Genomic DNA, 23,959 nt, shown 5'->3' with positions numbered 1-23,959 from the left:
CTAATCAGTAAAAATGGGATGATGGCATTGGTATCAAAGGTGTTTACAATTGTTCCCGCAAATTGGCACTTGTACTCCAATTACCTCCAACACTGCCCAAGTGCAAGGGCAGATGATCAAAGTTTTGCCCTCTTCCACGAAGTCTCAGCAAGGAACAACATCACCTTTGTAACCTTTGGCAACTATTCCAGGCACCAACAAAGAATACAAATCTGATTCTACCCAATTTTTGGCAGCAGCTGGACAACACCAAAAGTAAATTCTAAGTCATGCTGTGTGCAGCTTTGCAAAGTGTTAAGCTGCGAATAAAGTTATTTCAAAATAAACACACACACACACACACACACACACACGTTGCCTGGAGCTGATGAGTGAATCAGTACCACTTCCATTTCTTTCCTGTTCATGGCAGTTGCAGGCATTTTACATGTCAGGGAAAAGTTTGTCCCAGAAGCGGCAAGATAGGCACGTTCAGCCCTTCCACAAATTCTAGATTCTCAATTTTTTAGGTAGAAAAACTCTTCCGGTCTAACTTTCTATCCCATCATTCTTAAAAATGAATGTCCACACTGTAAGTCATACAACAAGCCTTTGATTTCATTAGCAACCCCAAATAAAGTCACATATTTAATAGAATCCCTGCCAATTAAATTTGCACTATCGGGGCTCTTCCAGTGGTGGAGACCCAGCAGGAAGGCCTGGAGAGTTTCTGTTTTCCTTTTTCCACCAGGGAAGCAGGCTTCAAGGCCTCTTGCGGCAGAATAGGTGGAAAGGCCAGAGCTTCAAGGAATCCTCAGGCAGCTGGGGGCTGTGTCAGTGAATCAGGCTGCGTCCCTGAGTACTTCCAGTAGGTGGGGGTGTCCTGGTGCACACAGCTCAAGGGTGCAAACCCAGAAGCGATTAACTGGCAGGGCCTGGAAACAGCTGTCCACATCAGGACTGGTGGGGGTCTGCTGGGGCCCTGCGGAGGGGACAGAGCTCAGGCACAAAGGGGAAGAGGCTGCTGGGAGCCCGGGCAGGGAGCCGCAAACGATTATTTTTTATCTGAAATATTCCTGAGACGTGGAAGTCTTTACGTTTTACTTCATTCTCACACTACTAACCAAGCCAACCAAAAGATTTTTTTAATAGTTATATTGTGCTAAGCTTTTCAGATACGGTGTTTTTTTTCTTTTCTTTTTCTCCTTTTCTTTTTTTTTTTTTTTTTTTAGCATGACATGGAGTTTTAAAAAAATCAGACAAGGGTTCTGGCTTCAGCAACTGCAGCTCTGTTTATATTTTAATGTTTTGTACGTGACTGCTTCTGTGGGGGAAGAAAGAGAAAGAAGGAGAGAGAAACTTGCCTGTGAGCTTTAGTGTAAATCACAGATACTTCATTTTTCTCTGTGTCCTTGGAAATTATTCAAAATTAAAGCCTGCCTCCCTCCACCTTTTCTCCTTCCTTCCTTCCCTCCCTCCCTCCCTTCCTTCCTTCCTTCCTTCCTTCCTTCCTTCCTTCCTTCCTTCCTTCCTTCTTTCCTTCCTTCCTTCCTCCCTCCCTCCTTCCTTCCTTCTTTTTTTCTTTCTTTCTCTTTTCAGTGGGGGAGTCTTCTCTATTGCACATGGGAGGGTTTGTGTCTGGTCAGCTGCAATGAGAAGGCAAGGCCAATCGATAGAAACACACACACAGGCCCCTACCCTGTCCCAGCTTGTCCGACTCTCAAGTTACAGGTTTACACGGCAAGTCTAAATAATATTCAAAATGATAAATGGTACCCGAAGCCCGGCATCCACCATCAATCTTTTTTTAAGGAACATCCATCTTCAATAACGCACGTTTGAATCATGTGAAGTCAGGAGCCCTGAGATTCATTTATACCACTCTTTGCAAGCCAGGGTGGCTTGAATGATACCTGTCAACCCTTTTCTTTCTTTTTTTTTTTTTTCTCTCCCCTTGACTAATAGGGGAAACAAGGCAGGGAAAAGAGAAAAGGAACGAGAAAGGGGAAAAAGAAGTCAGAAGAGCGTCAAAGGCTGAACAGTGTGGTTTAGCAGATAATATGAACGAACATAACCTCTCCCGTACCTCTGCCAATCTCGCGCCCGCCACGCCACACACCCAGCCATCCAGAAGCAGGCTCTACCCCCTCTCCCCTGCCCAGCCTCTTTCCTCCCTTTCCCTCTCGCCAAATCAGCAGAGCTCCCTCCTGCAAGCCACAGGGTACAGTACCAAGAGGAGGAGGAGACAGCCTCACATGGACCTGGGCTTTCCTCCCCTCCCTGAAGTCTGGCTGGGGCCCATATGATAAATGACATATGTCATTCTGTCAGGAGGGAAGGGTGGGTCAGTGATGTATGACTCTGCTGAAAAGGAAATCGACTGTTTGGCATGGTGCAGGCTCTTCTCCACCAGGATTTAGTTTCAGAACTCTGAAATGAATTCTCCGACGTTTCAAGTGCATACTTAGGGCAGGGTGATGGGAGGCCTGGGAAATCGTACTCCATCCTCCCACTGCCCTTCCCATGGCAAAAAGCAAAAAAAAAGAAAAAAGAAAAAAAGAAAGAAAATAGGCGTTCTGTTGCTGGATACCTGCAAAAGGCCACGCACGTGTCGAAGTCCCTAGCTGTCGCAACACCGTGGGTTATTAAAAAAATGTGACTTAAAAAAAAAAAGAAAGAAAAAAAAGAAATTAAGTGGAGTCAGGTTAGCCCTTTTATTTATTTATTTTTTAATGGCAAAGGGCTGACACAAAAGCAAGATAAAAATTAGCATGTTTGAAGTAATCGTCCCGCAGCTTGACATCTGCATAGTAAATTTTAAAGGAAAAAAATGTGTCAGACAGCCATGAGCCGCCTCGCCCTCCCCCTTTCATTAGCTCACTGCCAGGGTGGCACTGCTGAACCTCATTATGGCGAGAGGATTTATGAAGCTGAACCCAATGGCAAAGAAAAGGCATCTGTCAATAATTGTAGGGAGCTGCACTCACAGCTTTGAAATCTCATTAAGTATGCAGTTATCAGGCATAAAGATCAAAAACATTACTCAACTCCGACAGAATCTTATGGAGGAACATTAATTAGCAACAGGCCTACAGTACAAAAAAAAAAAAAAAAAAAAAAAACCACAGACTTCCTCTCACACCTGCCCAACCCACAAACCTAAAGCAACACTCCCCCTCCCGCCTGAAAAAAAATAATTCCCAGCATCTGAAACTGATCAAGAACATGAAACAAGAGAGACGCACACAGAAAAGGGGAAAGGGAGGGAAGGGGTGGGCGGCGGGCAGGGAGGAGGGGAGAGGGAGGGCGGGGAAATTCAGTTGAGAAAGCCTTGGCGGTGAGGAGAGAAAAGGAAGAAGCTGTCAAACTTGAGAAGGATGTCAGTGCGGGCCCTGATTACTGGGGCCTATGGAGTTCTCAGACCTTTTATCATCCTCACCATCAAAACCAGCCTGGGAGTCACTGCCGGGAGGACTGGGGGCTGCAAGTTTGCAGCCCGGGCCCAGGGCCCACAGCCCAGGACCCTCTCCTCCAGCCCCTGCTTACCTGGCAGGCAGGAGGCTGCAGGGCCAAGACCCAGGAGGTAGGCCCCGGTTTCCCCAGCCAGTCTGCACCCAGCCGGCTAAAGCTGGCAGCAAGACTCGCCTTCACAGGCTCTGGATATATGCCAGGCAACCACTGTGTTCACCTTCCATCTCTCAACCGCTGTAACACACCTTTTTCTTCCTCCAAAGAGACTGCAGCATCCCCTTCTCACACATGCACCCTCTGTTATTTGAGTCCTGTGTGCAATCCCTTACTGAAAAATACAATATAGATGGGGGAAGGCACGTGGAAACTGCCAAGCTGACCCTGAATCCCGAGGCCTCCAGACCTCTGTAACACACTTGGGACAAGGTGCAGCTCATTATGGGTGTCTAGGAGATCCACACACCAGTTTGACTCTAGGATCTCCAAGTTACCTGCCCCACCAAGATGCATCAGCAAAGAGTAATGTACATAATGTATATGTGTTTCGGAAACATCCCACAAGTATTGCACACTTGGGGTCTCAGGCAAACTTCCTTGATGTCCTGTGGTGGTCTGGATCCAGGGTAGATGAACAGAGGCCTGATGGCATGGAAGTACGTCTCAAATACCACTCAGGTTTCAGTCCAACAGGCAACATCAGCCACCCCTGGACATGGCATGCAACAGTGAGGCACCATCTGTAGCCCCCCCAGTGAAAGGTGTAGGAAAATAATAAAGTAGATATTCTGCATTTTATTTCCCTTATTGCACTGTTATAGAAAGGTGGCCTTCTCTGCTTACCTGCTAGCATGCTCTCTCTCGCTCGCTCGCTCTCTCGCTCTCTCTCTCTCACACACACACACACACACACACACACACGGCACTTCCCACAATCCCACACCATAAGAAAACCTACAGAACAGCTCCTTTGATCTGAATCCTCTGCTAGCATTCTCTTAGCTCCTCACTCACTCCTAAGCCACATTCTTCCCTGGTTCCACGGCTACTTCTGAAGTGTTTACCTCTCTGGTCTACTCAGTAGACAATGGTCACCTTTTCATAATTAGCCACATCTTTAAGAAAACCGGTATTAAGATTCCTAGGCAACCAGCCTGGAGATCCCTCCAAACCAAGGCCCATCTTTTCCAATAAATGCTTCTCCTTTAGAATATCAATGAACACAGCTCGAATAAACTGTCACCTATGACCAAAAATAGTCAGGAACACTTGTCTATAAACCAGACTTGATGAGAAGGCATTTTAGCAGGAGTATTACAATAAGGTGTTTATATTTTTTATGTGCTTACCATATTACCTTTATTATGTGTAACATCAAAGTGATTATAGCAATTACATCTAACAGAATTAATTACAGAACTTCCCATCATTCCAGGATACATAATGCATTAGAGGTAAGCCAAAGAAAGAAAACATCTTGATTGTAGTAACTATTGTTGGGGTATATTTTCTCCAGCAGCAATGCCACACCAACGGCAGCTTTCAGAGCAATGGAAACTGACAGGTTTAACAGGGAAAAAGCTGTATTCTCTTAAAATTGAGCTCATGCTTTTTGCTTAATAGTACGTTGGTGATAGTGGACATATAAAATCAATTTAATTTTTTAAGTGTAAATCTTTGAAAGGTGCTGGTTAATCCACCCAACCAATGTTACTACATAAAGGAGAAAGCACATGGGTGAAAGACTTACAAGTCTTTACGTATGCAAAATAAATTCACTCAAGGCTTCATTAATATTAATTTAAATTCAAAACCCATTTACATTAAATTGTTCATTAAAAATTGCCTATTTTATGCAACATGCATTTCTCAAAGAACTCAGAGGAAACTGAATACATAGGACTAGATTTAATGATGGGAATGGAAAATCAAAAGTAAATGAATTGGAGTCATTTCACGTATATTACCAAACAGCCCTTTGCTCTCCATTAAGGATGGGTTCCACTTTGGGGAACAAATATATATTCTGAATATTGTGTCTTCTACTGCTATAAACTTGTAAGCATGACCTCTGGCCTACCACAGAGGAAAAAGAAGAAAAACAAGAGAAACTGGTGGAAGGGAGAGGGCAGCCAATCCAAAACTGGGCTTGGAATAATGCAGGGAGGGTTTGCCTTCGGATCATACCTGGATTCACAGTGCATTGAGAGTTAGGCTTGCATTTTTAAAAATGTACATAAGTTAGCATCTGCCAGTGCCCCTCTTGATCTAGAACTAACAGTGTCTCTCTCCCCTATACTCTACCCTTTACATTCCTTTATTCCCTTAGCCAGGTGAACAGGAACATGAAGACAAGGAGTTGGTAAGTTCCCTGTGCTCTCCCTCCTGACAACAATCTGAACCTACCCTGTTTCCCCAACAGCTGTTCTGGATGAAGAAAACACAGTCATAATTAATAACATGTGTCCTGACAGTATGAATTAATAATTTATCATTAAGCCCAAACAAATTTAAATTATTCTTCAAGAGCCACACCTTTGCATATCTGAGAAAATAAGGTAAGGAGATGGTTAAAATGTCCAGGTAACGTGACCTTCAGTGAACCACTCGCCCCCGCCCCCCTGACTGTATCTCTTGGACTATTCTTGTTGAAATGCTAAAATAATTTACAGAATTGAAAGTAATTAAACCCAAGAATCGAAATGCTGATCAAACTAAGTGCATGTGCTAGAAATGTCTTCTTTTTTAAATGGGGCTTATAAAATATTCAATATTTGGTCAAGGACACTATGTAATCTTTCTAATAAAGATTCCTAAACCTAGAGTATGACAGTTGTTCAGGCAAGTGGTCATAAGAAGATTATGTTCTATTACTGTCTTTTTTTTTTTTTTTTTAACTTCCAAAAATGCATAGCGTTATTCTGGTCACAAACAGTGACCTGAATTTTTAAGTCCATGTCTAAACGTAAATTTCTATAAATGGTGAAAAATTAAGAAAAGCTACCAAGTCTACGTCTCCAGTCCTTACAATTCAGAGTCTTTTTTTTTTTTTAAAGAAAATCCAGAAACGGGAAAAATATTGATAGCCATTGTTTAGTGGGATTTAAAAATTTAATGACTAACTGCAAATACTGGAAACTGGAATTAATCTGTCTGGATTTTTTTAAAAAGGCTTACAGACATTTAAATGCATGTATCGGGACACTTTATCAACCTAACATAAAATTGTCATCTTATCTTATTATATGACTATTTTATGCACGTGTCAAAGAATTTAAAAATGACTGCCTGTCTATTGAGTCTAATTACAACTGCACATTATCTGTCTGGATGTACCAGTCCATATCATTGTTACTAAATACAATATATTGTATTCACCTTTCATTTGTAACTTCAGACAGAGAAACCACAATTTAGAGCATAACTAAAACACAGACACACAGACACACACACAGAGTGAACACCTGTAAGGGTTTGGGATACGGGATACCACTGTTCCCTTCTGTCCTTTTCCCCTCCATGGGTTTTGAGGGTAGTGCTACAGGGCTGTGACAAAGCAGCTGATTTGAAAGACCCATCTACCTACCTGGGCTGGACACTAATACAGAAGGGTAGACACACACACCCTACTTTATTTCATTTTTATTAATTTTTTCACGACACGACCAAAGCTATTTTTACCCTCTGCCCAGTGACAAGCAGGGATGAAAATGGGGCAGGAGGAAAGCCTTACAAACTGCACTTGGAATAACTGTGAACTGCTGCCACTCTTGGATTAAACATGGCTGTGTGCACCAGGACTGGGCACTTCCGACTCCTTTCCTCTCTGCCTCCCTGCCCGCCTGCCTGCCGCAGCCCTAGCCCCAGCCTGACTCTGGCAGGACACGTGTGAAAGAGAAAGCACCACAAGAGGTCCAGGCACTCTGCCCTCAAGAAGGTAGATCCCTTCTCTTTCCAGAAATCCCAGGAGTGGAGGGCGGGGGGTAAAGGAATGGTTTAAATTCTCTCAACTCACCTGGGTTTCACGGCATTTCCCACGGCCCTGAGCAGTCACCTTTCATTCTAATCACTCGACAAAACAATCTTTAGCAAAAAGAGGGGAGAAGGCAGACGTGTGAGGCAATTCAGGGAATCGCTGCTGAGGCATCAGTTATTGACTATCTGGCTCCTGTTTATGAGCGTGCTCAAGGCAAAACTGAGAACAAAATGACAACATCAACAGCTCACAATCAAGTGTGGCCCTGGAGAGCACTGAAGCCCTAACTGACAGCTGTCAAGATAATGGGGACACTGCAGCTGATTCTGGAAGGTTCTCTTCCCCACGTGGACGTCCAGGGGAATAGCCTTGCCTCCCACCTCCTTTGTTTTTCTCCTTCGTCTTCTTGGTTTTCCTTTTTAGAATTTGCATTGTTGCTCTCATTTCGTAGGAAATGGGGGAAGAAAAATCATAGAACGGTCAAAACCAGTCCCTCTGCCACCTTGCTACAGAGTAGAATACCTGTCCAAGGAGAAGTACATGGCAGGTCTGAGAGGAAATAAATTCCCAAAGCTAAGGCCGAAATGCCCTTCTGAATGCTCCATGTGCTTCCGAGAGAGAAGGGAAAAGTTCCTCCTCGGAGCTGCCCGATGTGTGGACCAGACTTAGGAAGGTGTCATCTGGACATCACCAGGTGGGCCACCTCTTAGGCATGCCCATGTCTACTGGCAACATGAAACCCCCTTCTGCCTGTTCCAGGGGGATCCACGGTGTTCTGTGACACCAGCAGACCCTAGGGGGTCCAAGTCACTTTCACAAAAGTCAGGATGCTTGAAGATGTACCCTCGCCTTGTTTTTACCACCTAAGAACTCCATAGAACATTACCCCCTTTCAAAGAACACGGCTCGCTGGCAAGTTGTGGTGCGATGGTTTCTTTTTTATTTTCTTTTTGGAAGCATAAGAAATGGTCTTTTACGATTTCACATTTGCCTCCAGAAGATTAATATAAGTAAATAAAATATCTGCTATTAAGTATTACACTAACATTTTTCTGGCATTTTCAGAAATGTTTTTTCAAAACCACTCTGAAGAGGAGAAAGTCATGCTTCAAGCAAGGGATAATGGTCATTTTGCCTGAAGGACACTGTCCTTCCCTCACCCCACTCCTCTGAGCTTCTAAAGGCAGCAACATCTGTCCAGCACAAACGCACAGCCCCTGGAAATTACAGGTCTCAAGGAAGCAAACTCCCGCCCAGGTTTCTCTTTGGCAGGTAAAGAAACCTCTCTTTCTCTTTGAGAAAAGACACTAAGCCATGCATAGTTTCTATCAAAACACCAAAAAATCCTAAAGTACAGAAATATGTATTTTCAGGGATTCTTGGAGCCTCCTTCGGCCTTCGGGAAAGCAATGATACATTGGCCTAGATATGAAGACTGTGTGTACCTGTGTGCCACGTCTGTTCGCCCTACCCAGCTCTTGGCCTTTTGTGGTTGTTATTCTACCCCAGACCATTAAAAGGGCCCTAATTCCTATGACATGATTATCCAGGTACCAAAGCCCATTTGTCACCTGCAGCAGAAAATTGAGTTAATGCACAACTAAAGGCAGCCAGGACTGTGTAATATCAACTTGATTACATCAAACTAGCTGCAAACCTAATTCTGCTGGATGACACTGCGTCGAGCTTGTCATCTCCAATCATTAAAGCTGTCAGGAATCCATCAGGTTTACAGCTAATTAGGTGAACACTAATGAAGCTGGCAAAACAACTTTTCTTTTTTTATGGCTGAGCGGACCTTTCAGTTTGGAGGGGAAAAAAAATTCTCGAGTATTCTCAAGGTTGCTGGGGACTGGATTTCCAGTTACCAATCAGCAGACATCTTTCTTTTTCCCACTCTCTCTCTCTCTCTCTATCAGTACAAAGCAATCAATTTGTCATCACTCCCAGTATGCCACAAAAGCTGGCATGAACCTTATAACTTGCAGCTGGGAGAACTGAAAAAGAGGAGGAAAAAAATGGGAAGTTTCTTGTCCATCCAAACAAACAAACCAACCAAAAAAACCTCTGTGCATACTTATCACCAGCCTAAATGTGGAGTTTTTTTTTTTTTTTTTTTTTCTCCACTCTTCTTAAATAAGCAGCTCTTCAGTCAGCCTCCACCCCCTCCTCCACATGTCCATTAGGCAGAGGCATTCTGATAAAGTAAATCCAAAACCCGAGTATGGGAAAGAAAGAAAGCACTCATGCTGCCAGCTTCTGATTGACCATTAAGCTATTGATGAATGTGCCTGTCAGGAGAGAGACAATTAAATCAAATATGAAACAAAGTCGTTTTGACGGGTCATTTTGATAGAGCAAAACCATTCTTCCATCTCCTATTAGTCCTGCAGTCAAGTTTTTTATATAATGAATTTTTCTTAACTGACCTGAGATTTCCTGGCTGGCTTTCTTTTTTAATAATAATAATAAAAAAAAAAGTGCAGAAAGGTTAGTGAACAGGTTGCTCTAAAAATAAATAAATAAATAAAGCCAACAGCAGGTTCCCTCCTCCTCTGATATTTTTCTGGAGGAAGCTATCAAATATGAGTCTCAGATTGGCAGGGTGCAACTGAAGAGATGAACTAGAGAGAGAGTTCTGAACCAAATGTAAAGATGTAATCACATATGGTTCATTGGATGGAGGCACACACATACCTTAAAATGTGTATCCAAAAAGGAAAGAAAAAAAAAATTTTCAAAGACTGGAAGAAGCCCAAGACATTCCTACTACTCAACTTTGTGAAGGATTCCTCCAAAGTTTCAGAGTTTATTTTGGGTAGATAAGCTCATTGCTTGAGCCTGGAATTTAAAGTAGAAGGTGGGACGGGCAAGAAGCAAGCTCCAGGAGGTTAACTAGGGAGGCGGCAAGCTCCCTACAATCACTCCTGGAATTTTCAAACTTTCTAAATTTGGGCAACACAGAGGACAGAGAACAAAACCTGCATCCTAAGCCCCAAACCAACCCTGTTTTCTTCTGAGATTTTCTGAAGACACGGGCAGGCAAGTACATTTCTGGGAGAAGAGAGAATTATCATTCCTTCTCTGTGACCCCGTGTAAGGGGTCTGGAGTGCAGAGTGCAGCCAACGTGTGAGGTCCCCTGGCAGTGCCGGCTGGCGTGATGGAAATTATGGGCACGATGGGTACAACGCCTTCATCCAAGATGGGCACCAGCCAATGCCCTAACCCTACTCTCTGCCCTTTCCTCTAACATCAAAAGAGAAGTAAAAGAAAGGAAGAGGAAACAGAAGAAAGGAAGCCCCACTTAACCCTCCCCTTCAGGGAGCATCTGAACTCTGCACATCTGAGTGTTACTCATATCAAAATACATCACGTCCATATGTGGTCCTCTCGGCAATTCGCCCCAAATCCCAAAGTTGCACTGACAGGGCCCTCCTGACGTCACAGAGCTTGGCCTCACTATTCCAAGTGATTTATTGATGTTTATTGGGAATGAATAGATCAAAGGCAGCAGCATGACGGGCGATCAATCAGTCATCAAATCAAGGATGGCAACGGGCCAGAAACCCTTCTTCCAGGCAACATGCCCCCAACCGACATTATTGCAAAATAATGTTATGTGTGTGGTTTTTGTTTTGTTTTCAGTGATGCGTTTTCCAGAAAAGAAAAGAAAAAAAATCGGCTCAGTCTTAACAGGAGTTGACACTCCCGGTTGAAGAAAGAAAAAAAAAAAAAAAAGGAGGAACAAAAAAGTACTCACACACGTCCCAGAACTAAGTGCTATGCGGAGATGAGGGTGGGAGCAGCAGTACAAGGAGGGGGTGGGGGCAAGGAAACACAAACAGGGGAGAAGGAAACGCCAGCATCTAACATGGACTTGACAGTCATCTGACAATACCCAGACCCTGTGCGCTCCGGTTTCCACCGCTGTGCCCAGTTTGGGCCCAAGAAATGAGGAATCAATCGGATTAGCACTAAGGTGGCCAAGGGGACTGGCTCGCTCACTCGCTCGCGCTCCCTGGCTCGGCGGACACCGGGCAGTCTCCCGCCGGTCGGCCGCCCGCAGGACGCGGAAGGTGTCCCGGGGAACTCAGGTGACCCCGCCCGCCCCCCACAGAAAAAGCCAGACCGGGGTTGCTTCCCATCCCCTCTGGAGCCGGAGAGCTGAGGAGGCAGGGACCTGGCGCGGCTAAGCGCGCCCAGCAAGCGGCTCCCCAAGTGGGTGCGAGAGGGAAGAGGGCAGAGCGCGGCGGGGCGTCCGGGGGGCGCCCGGTACCCGAGGCGGGCGCACGCACCCAAACAGGAGAGCTGCACCCGGAGTTACTCAGCGCGGGCAGAGGAGCGGGGCGAGGAGCGGGGTCGCGCCCGCTGGAGGCGCGGGGCGAGCGGAGGAAGAGGAGGAGAGCAGAAGGAAGGGGAAGCGGCTCGTACCTGCTGCGCGCCGGGGCGCCTGCTGCTTCCTCCTCGGCATGATGCTTCTCCGGCGACTGCCACTGCCGCCGCCGCCGCCGCCGCCGCCGCTGCCGGGCTGAGGACAGGGAGGGAGGGGCGGCGGGCCCGCGGGGGGGCGAGGCGGGCCTGCTCTCAGCCTCCCCCCCGGAGAGCGGCCGCCCGCAGGATGCTGCTGCGCCCAGGCTCTCCGCGTCCCCCCCGCGCCGCGCTCCGCCGCGAACCCCGAACGTGCGGAGGGAAGAAGGAGGGCGGGCGAGGGAGGCTCGGGGAGGGAGGAGCGCGGGGGGGAGGAGGAGGCAGAGGAGGAGGAGGTGGAGGAGGAGGAGGAGGAGGACCGCGCTGCCGGCGGAATGGGAAGTTTGACAAATCGCTCCAGAGGCCGGAGGAGGAGGGGGCGGGGAGGAGCGGCGGCCCTGCCCCCCCCCCGCCCCGTCCCCAGACGAGGTGCGCGGGGTTCGGGGCTGGGGGGCGGGGAGAGGGGGAGAGGGCGGGCAGAGGGGTGGGAGGAGAAGCGCGGGAGCGGCCCGGGCCGGTACTGCCCCGGCCCCCGCCCCCAGGCCGGGGGTCACGGCATCCGGGGGGACGCGCAGCCGCCGCCGCGGCCTGGGGCTCGGCGGTCCAGTCTTCTGCCCGCGGCGCGGCTGGAGCGGCGGCGTCGGCAACAGGCAAGCTTAAAGGAAAAGGAGATGATCGTGTCACTCGCCCGCTCGCGGGGGCGCCGCGCCCCCACCCCCCCGGCCCCAGGCCCGCCTGGGACCCCCGCCCCGCCAGCAAAAGGGGTGCCGCCCCTCCGCCTCCGCCCCGTGCGCACACGCAGGGGCGCGGCGCCAGCCCCGCCGAGCCCGTCCCGGGGCGCCCGTTACCCCCCACCCCTATTCCCACCCAGCGTTCGTCCCCGGCCACCCCCCAGTTGCCCCGCCCGGCCCGCACTCCTCTCCACCCGCGGACTCCGGAGCCCCCAGCGCTGGCCGGGGCTTGCGCCCCCCGGGGATGCCAGAGCCCACAGGCGGGCCCCCTCCAGGGAGGAGGCGGGCGCGGGCCGGGGCGGGTGGCGGCAGCCCTCAGACCCTGCGCCACCCAGCTCCTCCCCCAGGACCCGCCGCTGCCACTTCCCCCAATTTTTTTTCCCCGGACAAACTTTCCTGGGCCCGTCCCGGGGGTCGATGTGGGAGGGGGTTCCTTCAAGTTTCCTCTCCTGACTTTGGGATGATCAGGGTCTCTCCACCCAGCCCCTCGCCCCCTGGGAGCCGGGCCGCGCCCCCCATCCACGGCGCGGGCCGATCCTAAGGCGGGACGGGGGCGGGAGAAGGAAATCGGGCTCCCCTGCCCATCCCCCCCCCCCGGGGCTCACCCCCGAGAGACGGGGGGGCCGCTGCGCCGTGTCCCGCGCCCGGCCTGCCGGCGCTGCTGGACTAGAGGGATTGATTATTGATTGGTGATCGGGGTCGCTGAGGCTCCGGGAGGGCCCGGCCGGCGGTCCGCGGGGAGGAGGAGCTGGCCGGGCGGCGTGGGCGGTAGGGCGACGCGGGCTCACTTACGGGCGGCGGCGAGGGCGCGGGTGGGCCGGAGCTCATGCGGGCGACCCCCGGGAGGCGGCGGCGGAGCGGGAGCCGGAGCCGGAGCCGGAGCCGGAGCGGCGCGGGCGGCGGCGCATCGATGCGCTGCGGGCTCGATTGTGTCTCCCTGGGCCAGCTCTCAGGCCGGGAATGGGGCGGCCGCGGCGGGGCCGGCTCCGGGCGCTGCCGGGCGGCGGCCGCTGGAGCGCGGGGGCGGCCTCCGGGCCCACTGTCCCAGAGGCGGCCCTGCACCCGGCCGCGCCGGCTGGGGCTCTGGCTCTCTCGTGAGCCCCGAGGCCGACAGTCCCGGCGAGGGCCGGCGCCCCGCGCTCCGGCACCGGCTGCCTGAGCGCTCCCAGAGCAGCAAACCCCAGACTTCTTCCTCCTCTCCTTTCTTCCTTTTTTCCCCCCCTTATCTTTTTCTTTTTTTAGTCTCTTTCTCCCTCTTTTTCTGACCTGTGTCCTTTTTATGTTTTCTCTGCGACTGTTTTGCAAGTTTGTTTTAAAAGTTCACAGCATGCTTTCTTTTCTTTTAGACCGGGAGACAGTGATCTCACCCACCCGGTAAGATCAAAAGTCTCCGCTCGCCCAGCCTGCGGGCTTGGGCTGGGTCCAGACGTCTCCCAGGATGCAGATGCGCCGCCGCTGGCCTCCCCGGCTATAAAGCCGCTTCCAGCGCCTTCCCGCGCGCAGGAGCGCTCGGAGTTGTGGGGTGCGGACCCCAGGCGGGGCGGGGAGTCCGAGGCGGGCAGCTGCGGGACTCTGGGGCTGGCGGACTCGGGGCTGAGGCGCAGTGCGCGTTGGGTGCCCGCGGCCGCAGAGGCCAGAACCGCTACTCCTCCAGGCCCGGGAGACGCGGCCGTGGAGCGTGAAACGCTTCTTGCAAGCGAGGAAACGGTGAGTTGGTAGACACCGCCGGCGGCCTCACCATTCTGGTGGCTGCGCTGAGCTCCTGTCGCCTGGAGGCGGGTTGCGCTGCACGGGGTCAGCTCCCGCCGGCTCCCAGCTCACCTTCGAAGCGCCCACTTAGGCGCGCCCGGTGCGGCGTGTGCACAGCGCGGGGCGCCGCGCACGGAAGCGTGGAGTTCTCCCTGGTCGCGCTTTTCTCCTCCTTTCCATCCCCTCGCTGTTCTTGCAAACCTCTGTTCCCTCGGCCCCCTCCCCCTGCGGGCCGCGGCCTGAACTCGGGTCTCCGCGTAGCCGGCGGCCGCCGCTTGGTCGCTGCCTGGCCCTCCCCTGCTCAGGCGCCGAGCGCTGTGCGATCCGCCCTAACATCTGTCCGTCCAACCATTGGCGCATCCATCAGTGTCAATGGGCTGCACATTGCAGCGACAGCCCGCCACGCACAACACGGGCTATGCGGAGTGCACGCCGCAACCATACTGCCATGCCGGGACACGCAAAAAGGCTCCCGGCCTGGCTTGGCACAGCCTGAATCCCTAATCTGTGTTCTTTTAGCCACATGTACCCACCCCCACTTAATATTTGGACCCCCGAACATGAATAGTTTTGCGGGCCATTCTAGGGATGGAATTGAAGGAAGAGGGGCAGTGTCGCCCGAGTCATTATTTTCCACCAGGTTTTCTCTGCCCTTCTGTGGGCTGGGTGTGGCTAGGAGAGAAGGAAGGGAGACTTCCCAAATCCGCACCAAGCACACTGCAGATCCGGAAGCTACCTGGATGCAAGGGCTTAAACCCCCTTCACCTGGCCCTAGGATGTGTTGTGGAGGTGGCTGGGCAGGTTTTAGCCAGGAGATCTCGCGCTAAAACTTTTTGGCCCCGCCTGGCTGCTGCGTGACATGGCCTGATGGAGAGGAGCTGGAGAGCGGAGGGAAACGTTGATCCCAGTGAGAACTAAGGACCAGATTTAGGGAGAAGTAGTGTCTGGGGTGGCAGTAAGTCTGTAATTCACATGTTATTTACAGAGGAAGAAAGGGCAGGACCGTAGGTTTGGGAAGCCGGAGCTTTGCGCGGAGTTCCCTGCGCCCATTCCCCGAGAGTGCCGCTCTCGGCTGTGGTTGGTTGGTCTACCTGATTTTGCCTCTTGCCTTCAACTCCCTCATAACCCCTCCCCAAATGTCCAGAGGGCAAACATATGCACATACCTCCCTGATCAATCCAGCCTGACCAAAGGGCCATCCCTGTCCTCCCCCTAAGAACTTAATGGGAAGAGTGTACGGTGGACCTACTCTTGGGACATCTGCAGGGCGGCTGTACCAGGCATTTTACCTGACTTTATTCTTACCGCAAAGATTTCTGTCTCGGTACCTGGTGCCCCCTCAGAGTCCACTACACAAACGGGTAAAATCCCGCGCACCTATTCGTTTCGCCATTCGCGAGTAAGAAGGGGAAAAGGAGCCGCTTCTAGGCGAGCACTGAGGTATTCTCGGTTCGGTTCCCGAGGAGGCCAGAAGTGGCCGCGGCGGCGTGGGCTGCAGCTCCCTCCTGCAGGTAGACACCGCGCTCTAGGGTGCGGGCTTCGCCGCCCACATCCAGTGGTCGAACTGTTTTCACGCTAGACTAGAGGGCGGAAAAGTCTGCACCCGCGGAGAAGCTAGAATTCTGTAGAATGTACACTGTGTAGAAATCTTTTCACCACTCTTCAGAGTTGCAGATTGTCTTTGAAAAACAACAGGCTCTGGCCCTGCAAGCCCCTGGTAACTTCTACCCGCGCTGAGTCACTCTGAAAAGTAAGCCCCTAGGCCAGTGAGATGTCCCCACCTTTGGGAGGTGCCGCGTTTCCGGGAACATTTAAAAAAAAAAAACAACCTAAAAATAGGAGGAGGAAAAATGAGCAAAGGCGGTGGGACGACTCACTGAAACACCGAGGTGCAAATGTCCATAGGAGAAACTGGCACTTGCATGGCAACCAGGTGGCTCACCCAACAGCTGGGTGGTAACCTTGTGATCCCCAAACATCACCCAGGGCCATGAAGGCAGGGCTGACCCCCAGGACTGCACCTCAGGCCCAGTGGAATCCGGCTCCTCCTCCATAGCCATGCTATGTAATCAGTAGAAAATCTGTGGAAAAGCTCCCAAATGAAGCTTCTTCAGGTCAGGGGTTAGAAATCTGCCTCCGGCTTTTTGAACTCAAAGAAATCGGGACACCTGTCCCCAGGGCTACCTGTGCCCCGCCCCAGGATCATTCATGATCATTCATGATACCAGGAGCCCCGCCTCGATAAGTTTTTAAAAGAAAGAGAGGAAGTCATATGCAGGCGTGGCTAGGAACAGGTGTGTGCTGTGGGGACGGGCACTTCGCTCGCAACAGGCCACACAGAGTCACAAAGTCAGTGCCAGAAAGGAGTAGCCAGGCCACCGCCGGGAGGCAGCCGAGGTTGTGTTTGAGGTGGCGATTGAGGGCAATAGGTGACAGCTGGACCCAAAGAAGGCCAAGTCCTGTCCTTATCTAGAGTGGCCACTGAGGGAAAAGACTTCAGGGAAAGAAGGTGTCCTCAAAGCTACTGTTACAAGGTGAGGAGCTAGGGCAGGCTCCCGTCCCAGGCATCCAGGGCCTAAACCTTGACCTTGGAGAGCGGTTCTTGGAGGGAACCTTGGGCCACCTGGAGGGACTGGGCACGCTGAGTAGTACCCTCTGGGAGCCTGTACCCCCTTTCAAAGTGTGAGGGTATTTGCCCATGGTGTAGGCTTTTGGGGAGCCCAGGACTGGGCAGCACCTGGGAGGGAGGGCACTAGGTGGGTGCCCTCCTGCCTGCACTCACCTGGAACGCTGGCATATGGATTTTTCACCTTCCTCACGCCTCCCCACACCACATTCTGGGCTAGACAGTCTCGAGGAGGTGCCCTGGGTTCAGGGAAGCTTGCCACCTGCACACCTCAACCAGAAATTGGGCCCTGGAATCTCGGCCCCTGCCCAAGCAGGAAGGATAGGGACCCTGGCCTTCGCCAGGTGGTAAATTGTTTGCTAAAAGTGCATTTACACAGCGGCGAAGTTTGTTTCTCTTTTTCCGGTAGCTTTGTTTTAACGAACCAGATGTTTTGTCTGTAAATTCTCCCAAGAACTTTTACAGTTTTGACGTGAAATAAACCTTCAAAAATTCGAAGAGTATATTAATACCACTTCTGTGGGGCCTCCGGAGAGCTGAGTCAGGCGCGCCTGGATGGGAGCTGGGGGTGGGAGTACAATCTTTGGAGAAAAGTAGGGGGCTTTTCTTGGCCCAAGGTCAAGAATTGGTTTGGGGGAGGTGAAGTGCCTCTCCGACTCCCAAAACAGGCGCATACACACGCATCGTCACACCAGAGTACACACTCCCAGTCCTCCTCCAACCAGGCATAGCTTGCTACTTCGTAAATTTTTTGTGGCTTGGGGCAGAGATGTGACTCAACTTTGCAGACTGTGTCCACCGCATGCCGCAGCCTTTTTCCACGAGGACCGCCTGACTGACCGCCCAACTGAAAGGCAAACGGGCCTTCAATCTTCTTCCCTGGCAGGCTTGATGCCTGAGTGTGCGGGGCCGGGACCAGGACAGAACAGGGTGGAAGCTGGTGCTCCTGTCTGGCCCGCCCTTAACTCCTGGGCACAACTAGATTCGGGAGAACTTGGGGTGGAAGCTGACCTAGTCTAGTCCCCCAGGAAGCCACAGCCTGCAGGTCCCCCTCTCCAGTGCTTCTTTTTTTCCGATTCAGGATTTCCAGGCAGTTATAAACACCTTTAGAAAAACAAAAAAACAAAAAATCCCACTTAACAATACACCTAAAAGAGGGAGGGAAGGAAGCAATACGGTTATCACAGGGGAGTGGGGAGAGGGAAACCAGGTCTGCCTGGAAACCCACCCTCTGGTCGTGTGAGTCATAGCGGCTACTTTCTTGGGTTTCCCAAGACAGGAGATGGCGATTTTCTACTCCCTCCCCTCTCCCCACGCTTTCCAGTGCTCTGAATCTCGCATCTTCAGATACCTCTTTCTTCCTTCATTCTCTTTCGTTCAATCATCTATGGAACTTTCAAAAACTTTTTTTTTAGGAGAGCGAAGATTAAATAAAGAAAATAAAACGTCTTTGTATTTCAGTCTAAGGAGGACAGATGCACATTAAACTCAGTTTGGAGCGCTTAACTCCAGGCGAAATGCCCTTTTATCAAATCCCACGCGTCGACTTGGGTTGCGCTGGGAATTTCACGAATTCCTTGCTGCAGCGTGGCGTGGTTTACCCCCACCCCCACCCCACTTTGGGTGAAATGGATTTTTGGAAACCATTTAAGCAGAGCTAAAAATAAGGGGGAGGAAAAAAAACCCCTACACTAGAGATAGCTGCAGCTGCCCTAGGGGCTCACCCCTGGCCGGGAGCAAGCAGCTATTTGCTAGTTGTAGCTCAGGAGTGCCCAACTCTTCTGGTGTGGTTGCGCCAGCTGCCCCACACTGCAGGTATCTGAATCATTGTGTGGGCAACCTGATACGGCTCTGAACCCCGGCTCTTTGAATGCTGGAATCCTGAAGGAGGTGGAGGTCCCAGAAATCAAACCACCAGGTCTTAGCCGACCAGACAGCCCATCTTTCTGAGGCTGGTGACCTCGTTAACTAGCCAGGGAATTGGCAAGACCAGGAAGAATCTCGTTTCCCAGTTCTTCTTTCCTACACTGCTTTTCTCATCTGTCTTCAACGTTAGGGTTTTGTGTGTGTCCCTAAATTTACAATTTGCAAACGGGGAAGACGGAGCCTAAGTTTCAGCAGGACAGGTACAAAAGAGAGGGACAACACGCTGGGGGCCTCATTCTTTCACGTTTCTGTTTCTTGAAATTTGATGGATATCACCTGTAGTTTGACAATAGGAGGGTCAGGGTGACTGGGGACATGGTGGCCCGAAGCGTTAGATAATATGGCATGCAGGTAGTCTCTGATCTCCAGGGCTTTGATAACACCAAGATTTTCCCCTTTGCAGAGCAGTCCTAAATTCTGCCTTCTCCCTTTTCTGCCACCTCTTCTCTTTTTCCCCATCTCTTCTTTTCTTTTTCTGTTTTCTTTTTGTGGCTTGTGTCTTCCAACAGTCCCTCCTCCACCTTTATAAGACTTCTCAAAGGTTATTTATTTAAGGTCTACCAAGTGCTAGCCCCAAACAGGTCCAGTCCTTCTCCCTGTGGCAAGGCGGAGGCTGTTACCGCGTGCAAATGGTGAGTGCACAAAGTAGTTGGGAGTTTTTTGCAGCTTTTTTAGGTGGTGGAGGGGAAGGAGGTCAGAAGTAGGTTGACACTTGGCTTGAAATAAAAGAACATGTTAAGAAGTTTCCAAGCTGCCAATAAAACCCTTTAAGTGGCTTGTGATTCAGTGCCTGGAGTTGCGGGGATGGCATTGGTAAATGACTCTAATGCCCAAAGAAAAATATTACAAATGCCGCTGTCTCGGCCACCAATCGGGCGCCGCTCTCCCGCGCGGGCGATGGCTCCTCTCTGGCGCGGAGGGCACCCGCATTTGCATGATAAATTGACCAGACTGGCGGCAGCCAATGAAATATTCAAATTAGGCCGGGTGGCGGGGTAGGGGTGGAGTCCCTGGGGCTGCCCCTTGGCGCGGCGGCGGGAGCGGGCGCTACCACCTCTCCGTCAGCGCCCTCTGGAGGCGGGACAGCGCGGGCGAGCGCTCTGACCCAAAAGGCGACATGAGGTTGGGGGTTTGGGATGCAAGGGGCTTTGGGAGGGGTGATGGTGGGCCCCGGGTGGTGCTTCGTGGCCCCAGGAGTCTTTCCGGCTGGCTAGTGGACTAGGCTGTACAGCAGGGTCTCCGCAAGCCTCTTCACCTTAAAAGTTAATGGATTGCAGAAGTGGATGGTGACCCCAAGGAGGGGTTTCATAAAGTCTCCAGCCTCCTTCCCCCAACCACCTTCTCTAGGTTCCCCTAACAAACCCGGCACTTAAGTTAAAATCATGTATTTGCTCTTGTTGACTTAGCTTCAAGACAAGATTCTTGCCCACCGCAGACCACATGGCCAACTTTCCCAAAGGCCCTCTGATAATGAAATGATGGAGCTGATACATCAAATTTTCCATCTTGCCCTGAGCCAACGACCCTGCACCCTCACAGGCCAGGGCGCTCCGGAGGGCACCCTGCCTGGAGCCCCAAACCTTGGCTAAGCTGTGGGAGCCTAGGCAGGGGCAGGCAGTGCCTGGAGGCTGGCCTCAGCGGGCAGAACTTCTCCCCTGGGAAAATGCTTTCTGGAGGAAGCACCCAGGCCTCAAGGCAGCTCCAGTGAGTGGGCAAAAAGGGATATGCATAAGGCATAAGGCGCTGGCCAGGGTCAGGTGCTCAGCCAGGAAGATAGGGCAGATTCACATAGGGGAGATTGGCTTGATGATGAGGCCACTTCTGATTCCACCAGAACCTGGCCCAGCTCTTCCTGGAGGTCCTAACTCAATGGGGACTTCTGCATGGGAGCCAAGGAACAGTGGATGTCTCTTGTCGGCTGATCATCTCTTCCCTTCCCCCACCCCATATTCCCATGCCAGCTCCCTAGGCTGTGCCTGTTAGAACCTACCGGAGCACCCCACGGACTTGCCTTTAAAGCAGAATTTTTAGAAGCGCAGTTGCCTTTCTTTACTCTGCTGTGGGATGCTGAACACCTTGTTCTTTCTCTGTCTCAGCAGGGCTTAGAGTTGGTTCCCAGCTAGCTGTCTCTGGGAATACTCAATCCCCATCCCTGTTGCCAGCCAAAAGGGTCTGCAGGAGATGGTCTACACTCCAGTCAGCAGCCCTCTTGGCACCTCTTCCCCAGACACAGTCAAAGCAAGTTATTCGTCTGCAGCCAGCCTCCCCTGCCCATTCACCAAGGAGAACCTGGGGATAGGCCCACTCAGAGCCTGGCCCAGGCTGGCTCACTAACCGTGTGTAAATACACACAGCAGAAAGAGAGGTGCTGAACACACATTTGGGAGAGAGTGAATTTTGACTCTCAGTCACCTTATAGATATTATCACTAGTTTCAAAGTATGTTGCCCAAAAGATGTTAATTCCTGAGAAGGCTTTTTGTATCATTTGGAATTTTGAGGAGTGTGTTGGCTGAAGACAAGAGGGTCTGGCCCCAGGCTTGATGGGAATGCATGGGGTAAACAACTGGTGACAAAGGTACAAAAGGGGCTTCTCTAGTTTCTAAGAGAATCTTCCATCCTGGCTGGTTTTAGGACCTGGGATGGGGTTCCCATCAGGAGGAGGCCTAAGGAACGAGTAGGCCTCTTCCTAGATGGCTGAGTCAACTTATACGACAGGGCAGGGAAACCTGTCTTGGAAGCCCAGGAGCCCTCCTTTCCCCTCCCCATCATCAGGCCTCACTTGAGACTTGAAAATGGACGAGAGTTTTCCTCCAACGGTGAAATTCATTAAAGAGTCACTCCTGTCTAGAATGTGCAGAAATGCAAGCCTCTCTCTTTCTCTCTCTCTCTCTGTCTTTCTCCACCTTGAGGATGCTGTATCTAGAGCCCACATAGGGACAAGAAGGTAGGCAGTGAAAGCAGGATAGGAGAAGTAGAGGGCTGGCTGTCATCCAGCCCTGCACCCAGTCCTATCTCAGCTGAACTGTGCACAATGAATGAGGAAGTAAACGACAGGTGAAGTACCAAGAGAGTGAAACTAGTCAGTTTATCTGAGGAGATAGGTATCAGTGAGTAACTGTAAGGATCACACCTACAGTTGGTGTGTCCCACAGATGGATGTGTGTGCAGCAAGCAGTACCTTGCAGGGGAATGCAAGCTCCAACTGTGGTGATGGGAGGCCTGAGCCTGTGGCCCATAAGTAACCCAGTGAGCCTGAGCAGGTTGCTCTCTCTCTCTGAACCTCGTCTCCATCTCTAAAACAGGACAGCTTTCTCCATCTTAAACACCAACTAGGAATTCAGCATGGAAACCTTCCATCAAAATTGGAGATGCCTTGGCCAGGCCCTGTGGCGGCTTATGCCTGTAATCCCAGCACTTTGGGAGGCTGAGGCAGGCGAATCACTTGAGTCCAGGAGTTTGAGACCAGCCTGGGCGACATGACAAAACCCTGTCTCCACAAAAAGTACAAAAATTAGCTGGGCATGGTGGCATGCACCTGTAATCCCAGCAACTTGGGAGGCTGAGGCAGGAGGATCGCTTGAGCCTGGGAGGTTGAGGCTGTAGTGAGCTGAGATCACGCCACTGCACTCCAGTCTGGGCAACAGAGTGAGACCCTGTCTCAAAAAATAAAAAATAAAAAAATAGAGATATCCCCTTGAACCCATGGTTTTTTGGAGCTATATTCTGGAAGCTTTCAGAGTCAGACCAGAGACATTGTGTCACTAGCCGTGTGCCCGTGGGCAAGTCACAATAGAGTCTACTTCCCAGGGCACTTGTGAGGCTCATCTGGGATTATGTGTGTCCACGCCTTGGCAGAGAGCTTGGTGAAGAACGGTAGTTGTCCAATAAATGGTACCCGCTTAAGTTGGTGTGCAGGGTGGCCACAGGGCCAGACCACCCTGAAAATAAAGGTTTATACTTGGGCTGAGCCTGGATGCACCTGAGATTACAAGCAGGTGCTTGGAATGTGGTGAAAAAGAAAGACAGGAGAGAATGGCTGAAGGCAGCACACAGTCCACCTGACTTTCTGGGAAGAGTGGGCATTTGCAGGGCTGATAAGGCAGGTTCTTCTGGGCCTTTCTGTGAGCTCATTAGAGGAAGGGGTCTGGTGACTGATATTTCTATTTTCCCTGTTAGTAGCGACTGGAATTTGCACCATCCAGGTCAGATGGAAAATAGAAGGCGGGAAAATCTGACAGTCTCATTGATTTGCTCTCTTTGCCATCGCTACTTTTGAGAGGAAGAAATGTGACTTCAAAATTGCAATTAGGAACCAGCCTGCTAAGGAGTCCTCTCGTGGGCTCCTGTGCCGTGCAGAGCACAGGCCCGTCTCATCTCATTTCCTAAGGAGGTAGGTTCATTCATGGTTTCAGCAGGAGCAGGCAGTGCAAACATGTGACACCCGCCCACAAATAATAGCCAGAAAGGCCGTCCAATGCTTCCTTCACATTTTTGGTCAGATCTCTGAAAAGATGGCCATTCTCCCAATGTTTTAAAAGTATTAACTTCGTTTCAAACATCCTTTAACCTTTAATGTTTTGTAACTTGATGAAAAGGTCATTTTGTGCTGAGGATGCAGTTGTTCCATAATTGTTCAGCTATCAGGGTGAATTCCAACCAAATCCAGAATTATTTCATGGGATCCAACCCCCACTCCCCCTACACACACACACAATAAATGAATATTTTCCCATATATGTCTGTGTACATGTACATGTACTTGTGCGTATATATGTATATATTTGTATCTATGCATGCACATATACTCATTGGGACTTGGATTCAATGGGCATTTCTAGCCTTCTTACAGAGTTACTTATCCTTTGCAGGAAAACAGATATTAAACTTACTCTTTTGAATACATTTTGCTAAATATTTGATGGCAATTATTTATTGTGCACTATACTTATTCCTGATTTCTTACAGAAAGGATTTGGTCAATTTCTAATTCAATATTTCATTGCTGTCTCTACAATAAATGCCCCAGAAGCTTAG

General features: G+C 50.7%; 1 protein-coding gene across 1 annotated transcript in view; it reads right to left on the bottom strand.

Moving 5' to 3' along the window:
• The window catches only part of TSHZ3 (teashirt zinc finger homeobox 3), a 75,481-nt gene extending 63,206 nt beyond the window's left edge, over positions 1-12,275 (bottom strand). Inside the window, exon 1 of the mRNA XM_025368977.1 lies at positions 11,856-12,275. Coding sequence (XP_025224762.1) covers positions 11,856-11,895 — 40 coding nt within the window. The 5' untranslated portion in view covers positions 11,896-12,275. The remainder of the gene's footprint in view (positions 1-11,855) is intronic.
• Between the last annotated feature and the right edge of the window lie 11,684 nt (positions 12,276-23,959).

The sequence above is a fragment of the Theropithecus gelada genome, chromosome 19 (assembly GCF_003255815.1).
Source record: "Theropithecus gelada isolate Dixy chromosome 19, Tgel_1.0, whole genome shotgun sequence".
NCBI lineage: Eukaryota > Metazoa > Chordata > Mammalia > Primates > Cercopithecidae > Theropithecus > Theropithecus gelada.
The sequence above is the reverse complement of the archived record's forward strand: the minus strand, read 5'-3'. Positions and strand labels throughout refer to the sequence as shown.